The sequence below is a fragment of the Sander vitreus genome, chromosome 17 (assembly GCF_031162955.1).
Source record: "Sander vitreus isolate 19-12246 chromosome 17, sanVit1, whole genome shotgun sequence".
NCBI classification, from domain to species: Eukaryota; Metazoa; Chordata; class Actinopteri; order Perciformes; family Percidae; genus Sander; species Sander vitreus.
Genome location: NC_135871.1, coordinates 16,585,926 through 16,597,925, shown reverse-complemented (window position 1 = coordinate 16,597,925; position 12,000 = coordinate 16,585,926). Strand labels below are relative to the sequence as shown.

Sequence of the window (12,000 nt, the reverse complement as noted above, 5' to 3'; positions counted from 1 at the left end):
TTCCGTTTGTTTCCATTTGTGTGCATCATTGTCCCAGAAATGCTTGTTACTAACCTAGCTCTGGGGAGTTTACTCCCCGGAGTCATTATGTTTCTTTTTTCGCCCAGAATATTCCCATGGATTAGGGTGGCACCAAGATCTTGGTTGGAGCTGTCACTGTGGTGCCCTGCAGTGTCCGGCTGCGTCCTGCTGTGTCCTGCTATGTCCACCCATGCTCTGCTGTGCCACGCTACATCCTGTAACGCCCTTCAGTGCCCTGCTATGACATGAACTACTACAACTACCATTTGTAGTCACTGTTCCATTATCTTTGTGACTATTATTGCCACCGTTCATCACATCCCCAACCGGCACTGTCAGACACCGCCTACCAAGAGCCTTGGTCTGCCGAGGTTTCTTCCTAAAAGGGAGTTTTTCCTCGCCACTGTCGCATTAGCCACTGCTAATGCTTGCTCTTGAGGGAATTACTGGAATTGTTGGGGCTTTGTAAATTATAGAGTGTGGTCTAGACCTACTCTATCTGTAAAGTGTCTCGAGATAACTCTTGTTATGATTTGATACTATAAATAAAATTGAATAGAGCTGATAGCTGAGTAAGGAAAATGTGGAAAACACACAGCAAATTAATCATGTCAGTGCCTCTTAGGTAAAATGACTTACACAAAAAATGTCTCTCTTGGCCTCTGTGTGAACTCCAGTTGTTCTGATGTTGCAAGCTGACTAGAGTGCTCTGCTTCTCACCATGTCTGAGATTATTTATCAAACTTCTATTGACACATTACCAAATCTCGTTCAAGCTATTGTACATTATCTATTTTATTACATGGCATATAGCATTGCAGCATTGCACAGAATATGAGCCGCTACATAGATTTATTTAACAGTAATTTATAATTTGTGCCACTGCCTTCATCTGACAAAATGGCTTAATAGAAGCTACATACTTGTATGCTGTGGCTAACAGATTGTTTTGGCTTACATGGTATATTTTACGGAAGAGGATTAGTCAGAAACTTCAAACTCAGAACTCAAATAAATTTTGTGTGGCTCTAATCCTCTTCTGTAATATTTGAAGTAATTCTGCTGGTGGATTTCTGCTGTTTAGCTGCTGTGTAAAAGATGCACAGTGCGGGCTCCTAGGTAGCTCACCTGGTGGAGCGCGCACCCATATACAGAGGCTTGGTCCTCAATGCAGAGGCCACGGGTTCAATTCCGATCTGCGATTCGATTCTTTGCTGCATGTCATTCCCCCTCTCTCTCCCCTTTCATATCTAAGCTGTCCTGTCACAAATAAAGGCATAAAATGCCAAAAAAAACATCTTAAGAAAAAATAAAAATGTACAGTGTCAGCTTTGGTTTTGAACAGTTGATCTGTTTCGTGTAGGCCAAGTGACAGAGAAGAGTATTACTATTGTCTTCTGTAGCAAATTATGATTACAGTAAGATGCATTATAAGAGCACCTTACAGTATTATATTTATTATTGTTATTTATTACATGTCTACTGTCAGTGGGTGTACGGGCCAAATAAGATAAATAAACTTAAAACTTAAAGCAATGAACCAAATTGGAAATAATAAAATTTATGTTTTTTGAAGTGCTATTACACCTCCTAGTGGGTAATTTAAATAATTGTTTATAATATTGAGCGGTCAGGAATGATTGCAGTGAAATGTTTTTTTTTTTTATTTGGACAGCTGCGTAATAATGAGCTACATTCATTAAATATGTACAGATTTTCTAGTCACCTTTAGATATCATTATTTTTTACAGTTATTCTTCAGGAAATTGGACATTGTTATTTTGACTTTACTGTATTTTTCTTTGATGCAGGCTTTTGACAATGCAGTGTAAGAATATTAAAATATCAAATAATGCAAATATCTTTTTTTCCCAAATATCAGGGTCTTCAACACATTTGCTCATTTTTTGACCAGAATACTATAAGAATAAAAGGGGATATTGTTTTGATTAGAACAGAAAATATGCTTTTAAATGTGCAGTTTTTTCTCACAACTGCAGTGTGATGTAACAGAGAGAATTTGGGTGGTGCTGGGAAACAGTTATCAGGAACTTAAGAAGGAATGTTTGTTTTACTCCCCAGTGTGTTTTAGTGAGGTAAAAATTACAGGAGATGAATGGCAGAGGTGTCGCTAATTTCTACATGAAACAGTTAATGTCAGACTACTTTCATTTCTCTCTTTTTAGACTCTATAACGTGCTCTCAACCAAATTGGCAGAAGAAAGGAAGTGGTGGTATTTTCAAGGCTCTATAAATAGCTATCTTTTCCCACCACTGGCTGCCATTGCCCTCACGCAGCACATGAACACTGTAGCCATTCAGAAGTATTGTGTGGGGAAAAGCTGCGGCAACAGATGTGGAATCAGTAATCCTAGTCACCATGTTAGGAAACTATAAACCGGAGAGTGTCAGAGGCAAACTACACAACCTGCATGCCGAAACACTGCGCCCATTCATGCCTTACACAGACAGGAAATGTCAATCCCAGATTCCTGCTTAGATCTTTAAGTTGCACATCACTTTTTGCTTTTTTTGCTGCTCATTCACTTGTTCTGTCAGTCTCAATCTGTTTTCACATCGCCCCTCTCATCTGCAGTGGAATGTGCATCTCAGCAGTAGCTGACAAAAGTGTGGGTTAAAAGGGCGCTGCTGTGTTCATGTGTCTGTGCATACATCTAGCCTCCCAAGCAAGACATGAGACGAGGACTGTCAGCAGGAAAACAAAAGAGGCAGACACAATCGGATTGAATAAAGCACTTCCACTGGGAATTACCCAACCAGGATTTAGGTGGGAAAGAAAGACGGGGCTCTTCCAGTGGGGAGCTTTATTTGGATTTTAACCAACCAAGTATGCACCTGGTTTAATAAACTCTGTGTAACACCCGACTCTGGTCTGTGAGAAAGTCTTGCAAAATCAAGGCTACCGAGTTGAAAGTCAGGACTGTGTACAGTCAAAAAGTGTGGGTTATAGTTTTAAAGTGTAGATATTTTTTTAAATATTGAAATGTCCTCTTGAATAATCCTGTTTTAAAACACTACTGACAAATGTACACTGAGTCCTTTTGCGCAACAAATACTCTCTGTTCAAGTTCAGCTGATGCTAATATGAGGCTTCAGCAGTTAGTCAAATTAGACAGTATTTGATTGCTGAGCTTTGGTGGAGGGATAGTAACATAAAGAGGAAGTTTTGTACAAAAAAAGCCTATAACGTTGGAAAGCACCTAATGATCTAAATAACTCAGACTGCTTAAGTCTCATATTAGCTTTGGTTTGTGATTAAGAAAGCATTTTTGCACACAAGGACTATGGATTTTGTCCCCACACCACTTACATTGGAATCACTTAAGCAACAGATCTAGACTTAAAAGAAATATGTACCCTTTAAGATCAGGAGTTTTTTGTGTGAATATTTGTGGTGTTGTGTATGTATATGACAGAATCAAATCAGTTCTTCTTAAACTAATGATAACTCTTGAAGCAACGAAGTGGTGTGATTATAAGATTTGTATTTTTTTTTATTTTAGCAAGAAGACTTGAATTAAACACCTTTGATGGCAATCATCTGGCCTGGTAAAATAGATCTGAATAAGACATGTTTTCTACCAGCTCCATTGATGCTTTTCTGCAGCTCACATTGTGTTCTGTACACCACTTTGTTGGGAGGCAAGAAGCCAGTCAAAACAAGTTTCTAAGTTTTTCTGAATTTTTACTGAGAGGGACAAAAGACATTCCTACCATTCCTCTATAGATATATCATCTCTCTAGGCAGTGATTTAATTACAGCCATGAGTCTCAGTCATGTCATTGTTATACATTTGGACTTCAGAACTCACTTGTAGATTTTCTGCCAGCAAACTGTATCAGTTATTCTGTGAGTTGACATCAGTCCATGGGATCAGTGTGCATGACACTGTGCTTTCAGGGAGGGCCAGAGGAACCGTTTCGAGGAGCGATGACTATTGGACGTCGGGTTGGTCGCTCACAGATGGGTGGGAGAGCGCATACAGGAAATGTCTCTTTGGATGAGTGGCCAAAAGAAATATCACACAGTTGGCTCTGCAGTGAAGCGCCTGGCTCTATACGTCCTTATACCAATTTGTCTGTGTTTTCCTAACTGTCTGTGTAGCTTGAAAAAAAATACAACAACCTCACTCTTGTGGTGCCCACACCCTTCTAATAGTGTCAGGAGGTAGGATTCCAAAATGTGTGTTATTACCTATGATTACACAGGTTTCTTGTTTGGATATGGATGTGATGTTTGAGGATTAAATTCAAAATGGGCTCATACACAAAATTGACAAATCTGAAAAGACGTGACATCTATAAACTGTGAGCTGTGTAATAATAAGGAGCCTGTTAATGTGGGAAGCAGGGTAAATGTGGAGAATCCTTTTCAGGCCTTAATTGTCAGCATACGCTATAGTTGTGAGTCATCCCAAACTTAAATGATTCACCATGGTTACTTTCAGTATCAATTTGAACCCTGGATTCAGTGCTTTGTTTATGCACCACACAGGACTGTTGTGTACTGTCTCTATCTGGTTGTGTAGCAGTGTGTTTCCACAGGCACCGACACGTGGACAGGACAAATCTCAGAGGGGGAGAGGATGGGGGGGGGACTCCTTTCCTCCTTTAGAAGTGCTAGATTTATATCCTGCAGCAGCAACATTAACCCTTCACTCCTGTAACTCTGGCCACAGATGTCACCTTGCACTTAACACACACACATTGTATTTTTCCTGTCGTCATTGCATATAAAGGCCGCTGACCAAGAGGATGATATACTGTACAGTTGTTCATGTCCACACTAAATAGGCAAATAATTTAACAGTTTCCCTACTTGCAGTTTGATCTGTCTCTGTCTTTATATGGTCACTTTTTTAGTTTCACTTCGCCTCTGAAATGTAACCAAAAAATAAGTCAAGGTTACGCGTATAAATCAGGTAACAGCAGATATTCCCTGCAAGCTGTAAGATATTTCTCACGTCTTTATCTTTCATTACTTTATTGTAAAGCTGCTGCATTTATATTCTAATCTCTGCATTTTTGTTGCCTTTGTTTGGATTCTTGATTATGAATCTGGAGCTGTGACAATGCAACATTTGATCTCTAATGCTCTTTTCCCAGAAGAACTCATCGCATTCAGTTGGCAGCGGAACAATGTGTGTGTTTATGTGTGAGTATTCTGCAGCATTTTTCACCATATGCCCCAGGCCAAGTTTGCTAAATATAAACACAAATTTGTCAAAGAGAGCTACACAACTGTTCACATGTAGTAATGCTACTTTCCTGCTGACAGTATGAAGGCATCCAAACAGAGATGTCACAGCGTGGCTTTGGTTTCTGTTAAACCAACTTGTCTGCAGCATGTGTTTTTAAGAACTGCATGCCGCCTGGAATAGACGAGACATTGAATAATCTTCCACTGCTTAATTTTCATTGGCTGAACGTCAGCCCACCTCTAGAACCCCAACAGACTGTTCCGGTAAGAACAAGCCTCTTCCCAGATTATTACACACAACACGTACACGTTGTTTCCAAAAGTAGGTTAACTCATGCAACACACACATTCTTTCTATCATACAGCATGTGCGTACAGATTGTCAGCGTGTGTGTGTGCATGTGTGACTCTCTCCTCATCTGTTAGAGACACAGATAAGTCTAAGGATCTATGTCTTTAATGTGGTCAAGTAGCATTGCATATAAATGATCCCTGCTGATTGGCCGAGGCTTTTATCTCCCAACAGGAATTTCCTGAGGGCTTCTGTCACTAGTCCCTCTAAATCTGTTTCATTTTCAAAAAGCCACCAAAGTGGCCCTGCTCTTTCTCTACTTTTAACTCAAAGTACTCAAACAAAATTAACAGTTTTCCTTGACGCTGTTTGTTTAAACGCTTTTGCGTACCAATACATGCTCAAAACCAAGGAAACATATCACCGGCTCTCACTTACTGCTCTTTATTCTTTGGCTTTACATAATGGACACTTGAGGAATATTTTTGTTTAGCATACACATTGTAGCACCAATCACAACCATATTGTTGGATGTTGTTGTCACAACCTGGTTGAGCATACAGCATTCTGACAGAAGGCACTTATGAACCTGTTTGCAGAGTTTAAGTGAGACAAGTCTAAAACAGAGCTGATCCAAAGGAGTACCACGCTTCAGTAACTGTTCAGTATAGTTTGCTGTCGTACAAAAAAAACACGTAAAAACAATATATACATTAAAAAAGGGCAATGAAAGGACTCCCTTGTAAAAAAAGAATCCCATGAGGGGTTTTTAGATGGACAGCTACTCAACACAAATCTACAAATGTATGTAAAGCCCATTGTATTGTAAACACTGAATATATTGCCACTATAATAGCACCTACAGGACTATTATAATGATTATTTATAAGGAAAAATTACATTAGCCTAAATAAGTGGAAAACAAACGTAAGAGGTGGAGGCATGGCCTTAACTACAACTAGGAGACAGACACACGTGCCTTAATAAAAGGGGTACAATGCTTCAGACCCCCTAACAAGTCACAATCAGACTCCCATCCTGGGTAGGCCTTTGTACCAGGAGCTGATTGGGTATTTTCATGTCAGCAACTCTTAAATTCACTGACAGAATGATTTTGGATGCCTCACTACCAAAGTGGAAAGTTTGGTGTGATGAGACAATAGAGACACACCTGTGATTAGAGTAAGCTAGCTGTTGAGTTAAGTTACAGTGAAGTTAACTATTCATCATCTTGCTGTGGATACCCTACTAAAGGACCCATACCCCCCTCACTCCCTGTTGCCATCACCCCCTTCAGTCTTATCAGATGACCGTGTGTTCTCCTCGACACTTCCTGCACGCCCCATAAATAACCGACAGGAGGTAAGCCAGGCAGCACAGGCAGGCGAACACGGCAGCTGTCAGGTAGACCTTGTACAGACAGAGGTGCTTGTACTGCTCCAGGTTGCAGTACGAGTTGCGATCCGTCTTGTAGATCATGACACCTATGGCCGGCAGGTAGAGCACGGCGGCGGCCACGTCGTGCGCCAGGTTGGTGGACAACCAGCGCTCCCCTCCCAGCAGCGGGACGAGGTCCTGCTTGTCCAGCAGGGTGAGGAAGAAAAGGGCGAGGGTGAGGAGCCAGAAGAGGACTGCGACGAACAGGACGAAGTGGATGGATCCTTCGTATTTGTTTGCGGCGATGGTGACCCACAACCCGGCTCCGAACACAATCTGCAGGATGCGGATAATTCCCCAAAAACTCTTGAGGAACTTCTGGATATTCTTCCTCACCTGCGACTGCAAAGGTTGGGGTGGCATCTCTCTCCTCCTCCGGTCACGCTCGGTCCCTTTTTCCCGAACAGGGCGGGTGCTTTCTGCCAGCTGCAAACAGCTGGGGAAATGAAGGGCAAAAAGTGGAAATAACGTGGTGGAAGGCCGGGTTTGTGGTCTGAGAATGCAGCCCAAACTGGACAAGTTTATTTACAAAAAGGGAACTCACTGTTCTTTCCACTGCCCCGGGGTTTTGAAATGAAAAACCTTCTTGTATGTTTCGTCTTTTCCGTTTCCTCTGTTGAATGTAGCGTCTGTGTTGGGGGCTGGGTGATGGAGAGAGGCCGGCCTGTAATTCAAAGCCTGCTCCTCCTCTGCCAGATTTATCCATGTCCGCTCATCTGCTCATGCTTTTCTCCATGGTGTAGTTTCCCCTGGGGTGTGTGTGTGACCTCTCTCCTCCTGCCTTTTCGGAGAGAAAAGAGAAGTAGGCTTTATGAAAGTGAAGTATGACGAAATGTTAATGTGTGGACAGAGATTTCAGCAAAACACAAGCATAATCATTAGGCTTCCATGCTTCAACATATAGGCAATATTAATGTTTTTTTTTATTTTAAACTGAAACATTACTTGTTTCAGTTAAAGAAACAAAACATTATATAGGCATAATGATAATTGTGATAATAATAATAATACATTTTTTTTTTTTTTTTATTCAACAGGCTATATAACACAGCAAAGAACCGTGGTATTTTGAAGCCCATGCGTCATCCTGTTTGCGTCTTTCTGCCCAGCATGCTCACATGTTACTTCCCTCTCAAATAATTGACAGACGCTTCTCGTGCCAGCTAGGCTTATTGACGTCAATGGATTTCAGCATGCGCACCATACGTGGCCAGGAGGCGGAGCCCGCCACCATCCCCTTCTCCCCCCAAACCCATGATTAGTCGAAATGAAGCTGTTTCCCAACGCCGACAGGAGGGACCAGATGATCTCTCCATTCTCATTGGTTGTTTGACGACATTGATTTGTGATTGACGGTTGGCTCAAGGACAGAAATTGGGTGCAGGTAAAGTTGGACGAACATACTCTCCTGCTGCATTTCAACCATTGTGGAAGCTTTCATTGATGAGGAACAGCGATGCAGAGGGATATGCTGTTTGGAGCAAAGTGCACCGAATATATCAGTTAATCTTCGGGTAAGCAGAAGTCCTTTCATTTTAAACATGACTCTCACGGGATTCCTGTTTACTGTAGCCACAGCCAGTGAAACCCAGCATAGACAGTAGGCTACAGTAAGTTGTTCAGCCTGCATCGTGTTTAATCTTGTATAATAAGACCAGGAATATTTCAAAGATGATGTTATATTTTCTTTTTTCACGGACTCTTCGTATGCTTAGTTTTGAAAGGGATCCGGTTTATGCAAACAGTAGACTGTCAAGACACCGGTGGGAGGGAAATAATAGAGACGCCTGTGACGTTTGGTCATTGTTAACATAGCCTACTTAAAAAGAATAGGTTTGTGAATGTGTCAGTGTTTTTCTGTGAAGAGCTGCATCCCATAATGATATATATATAAAACATAAAAGGTGTGTCCTCAAATCACCTGCTTACTGTAAGTTTAGTACTTAAGTTATGCACAGGACAAAGTCATTTCTTGCTCATAAGTTGTTTGTGATGTAGTGTATTGTTAACATTCCTTGGATAGACCTATCCTGAAAAAAACATGACATTTATTATAAATGTCATGTTTTTTATATGTTTTTTTATAGGACTAAATAGTAAATGTGTAATTAGGAATATATTATATTTAACATGTTTATGTATGCAAGGCAAATCCCTTGTAAGTGTTACTTACTTGGCAATAAATCTGATTCTGATCAGGAAAGTAATATATTTGACACTTGCAGAATGAAGCTTAACTAGAAGAGAATGTGAGACTTCATTCTTGACTTAGTAAAAATTAAGTTTGATGAATTGATCTCAACTCTTGTTCTTCATTAGAGGAGTTTTCTTCTGCGTAAACTAAATTATCTGCTGTTGAAAGCTCTGAGGAAAGCTAGTAAGTGGACCTTTTGTTTAAGATTATTTTGTTAAGCTGAAAGAAAGTCCTTTCAGTGAAAAGGTCCCTGACCTACATGCAGTCATGATGTTGGTCACTCACTTAGCTAATACCTATCTGTGAATGCCCCCCTTAAAACCATATGTGAGTAAAGAGAGATAAAATTACCATCTGCAGTTTAATAGGCTTTAAAGCGCAGCTTGTCACTCACTTCCTAAAGTAGGATTAGGGAATCAGAGCAGAAGTCTCCCAGCTGTCTATAGGTGTTGTGACACACAATGTGCTCATGTACTTTATATGTTAATTTCTTTTTTTTAAGCGTCTTTGACTTTGAATACACACCCTAATGAGTGGAAACTCTTACTGACTTCTCCACAGAGTAGAACTAGTGTATGCCACCTTTTCCCGTGTTTCTCCGGATGGATCCCGGACCCGCCTCCCCTCCTTCATCTGTGGTGGCGGGCCCTTCCTCGCTATGGCGGCTGGCTGAGAGGAGGAGCAGGAAGGCTGGCTCGGCGAACATTTTCAGCAACGTGAATCTCTGGCAGCTCCAGAGACTGTTCAGGGCAGCGGGAGATCAGGATGCGGAACAGAGGGCCCAACTGGTTTGGGGTCACAGAGATGAGGCTGAACTGGCTCAGGCTTTGATAGGACTGAGGGCCCGAGGTCACAGGAGAGGGCTGAGGGCTAATGGGAGAGAGGCACTGGGCTCACACTGGCTACGAGCCTTCAATCACCTCAGGTAGAAAAACTGCAGACCTGATGTGATTTCATATACATTCACAACATTAATCATAGTGACTTGTCATCCATATTGTTTTTAACAACACTATTTACGTTATTCAGAATCGGGGAGAGCTCTTCAAGCAGCCAGGGGAAGGATGATGGGGAGGAGAGTGATCCTGAGGCAGGAGCACACAGCAGTCCAGAGCCACGCCGGCGCACCTCCGTAGGGACAACAGGAAGAGGTACAGGGGCCACAGTGGTACTAACTGAGATCCAGGGCCATGCGGGGACTTCTGAGAGAACACTTAGAAGCAGCTCAGGAATGAGGAGAGGAGGAGAGAACAACCCAGAGAGATACCTCCACAGAATACTCCACTGACTTGACCAAAACCACTGAGATGCAGAACTGACTTTGAGTCTGTGAGAGCACTTCAGTCTGCACAACCTATCGTTTCTCCTGAACACACATCTCATGTATTCGCAAATTGGAGCTAGGTTGAATTAACTTCTGGGAAAGGCAACAGTTACAACTATATTGTAAGTTGAAAGAATAGAATATTTTCTCATAATGCCATAATGTCTGGCCTTCTCATTGACATGATCAGATGGCTGTATACCCACATGCACTGTTACTCGTTGCAGACACATCTCCATCTGGATACTGAAGGCAGCATAAACCTCTGACTGGCCCCTAGTTTCTCACAACTTTATATTGAGGTTACCTCTCAAGAACGGCCTTATGTGTTATCCTAAATTCATCCCAACACTTACACTAACCATGCATACTGATACAGTGGATGTGAACAAGTTATTATGATCACTGTATGGCAAATAAGTCACTTAAAATGATTAAAGTGACTAGTACTGATATTCTAATATATGGCTGCACTGTGGATGAACTTACAGTTATATCCACCTCCTGTACCACAAAAAGCCATATATGTAGATACGTGAAGTTTGTTTTTGTGGTTATACAACACTATGAACGGGTAAGAGTACAACGGGTGGTATGTCGGTGTCATGAGATGTAGAAATGCATATCCATATACTGCACATTCAGAGATGTTGACTCGGAATTAATGATTCAACACATAAGAGTAACCTCTGCCAGTGACTGGTTTGAAGTGACTGAAAGTGAAGTTTTAGGGGATCAATGCTGCTTAAAGACCAAAAATAATTAATAATAGCTGCGAGGCCAAATTTAAAAATGTCCCTCGCTGTCCAGGTAAAGACACACTTTAAAAAAGTAATGTTCTCATATTAAAATATTTATTATCACAGTGTGAAAACCAACTTTGCCTATGAAAAGACTGTATGTCACCAACCTTGATTAAGCCTTTGGATAATACTGTTTGATGTGTAATGTTTAGATTTCTGGTAATAAATAAGTGAGTCTTTGTATTCTTTGTCATGTTTTTCTTTATACAGTTATAACACTGACCATTTTAAACAATTTTTTCAGTAAGTATAAATATTTCAGTTTACTGAAATGGCTTAAAATGTATATGCAAGTTTTTATTAATTTTAATTTTATATTTTATAATATAAGTAAAGCATTCGTCAGTCTTTTTGGATGCTCATTTTCACTCTTGTCTTATGTCTTGTACATACAGTTTACACACATTCACACCCAGGACCTGCAGCTTGCACCGCAGTCTGCCACTGTTAACCACTGAGCAGCTCCATTGGACCAGTTGGGTGCTAAGTGCCTTGCTCAAGGGGCTCCTCATTAGCTGGTTTTGATGAATAGAAGAGTAATGCACATTTTCTTTCCCCATCCATGCATTTCCAGCGGCTTCTTACAAAACGATGCTCTAAGAAATTGCACTTTTTTGCCACAAAAAAAAAAGAGCACTGCTTAGTAACAGCTGGTAGACCTGTATCAGCTGTATTAGGGGAAATGCTGCCCTCTAGTGGTCATATCTA

The 12,000-nt window shown here is 41.1% G+C and overlaps 2 protein-coding genes across 3 annotated transcripts; one reads left to right on the top strand and one right to left on the bottom strand.

Annotated features, from left to right (window-relative positions):
* Positions 1 to 5,962: 5,962 nt before the first annotated feature.
* Positions 5,963 to 7,687, bottom strand: marveld1 (MARVEL domain containing 1). The gene is made up of 2 exons (XM_078272950.1): positions 7,516 to 7,687; positions 5,963 to 7,407 (listed from the first exon to the last, which is right to left on the bottom strand). The coding sequence occupies exon 2, from the start codon at positions 7,332 to 7,334 to the stop codon at positions 6,837 to 6,839; it is 498 nt and encodes a 165-aa protein (XP_078129076.1). The 5' UTR covers positions 7,335 to 7,407; positions 7,516 to 7,687; the 3' UTR covers positions 5,963 to 6,836.
* A 310-nt stretch (positions 7,688 to 7,997) lies between these two features.
* LOC144532272 (uncharacterized) lies at positions 7,998 to 11,473 on the top strand. 2 transcript variants are annotated; one of them, XM_078272949.1, is made up of 3 exons: positions 7,998 to 8,485; positions 9,732 to 10,090; positions 10,195 to 11,473. In XM_078272949.1, the coding sequence occupies exons 2-3, from the start codon at positions 9,741 to 9,743 to the stop codon at positions 10,451 to 10,453; spliced, it is 609 nt and encodes a 202-aa protein (XP_078129075.1). In that variant the 5' UTR covers positions 7,998 to 8,485; positions 9,732 to 9,740; the 3' UTR covers positions 10,454 to 11,473. The 2 variants fall into 2 exon arrangements, with proteins under 2 accessions (XP_078129075.1, XP_078129074.1); XM_078272948.1 differs by having other exon boundaries at positions 8,005 to 8,485; positions 9,727 to 10,090.
* The last annotated feature ends 527 nt before the right edge of the window (positions 11,474 to 12,000 follow it).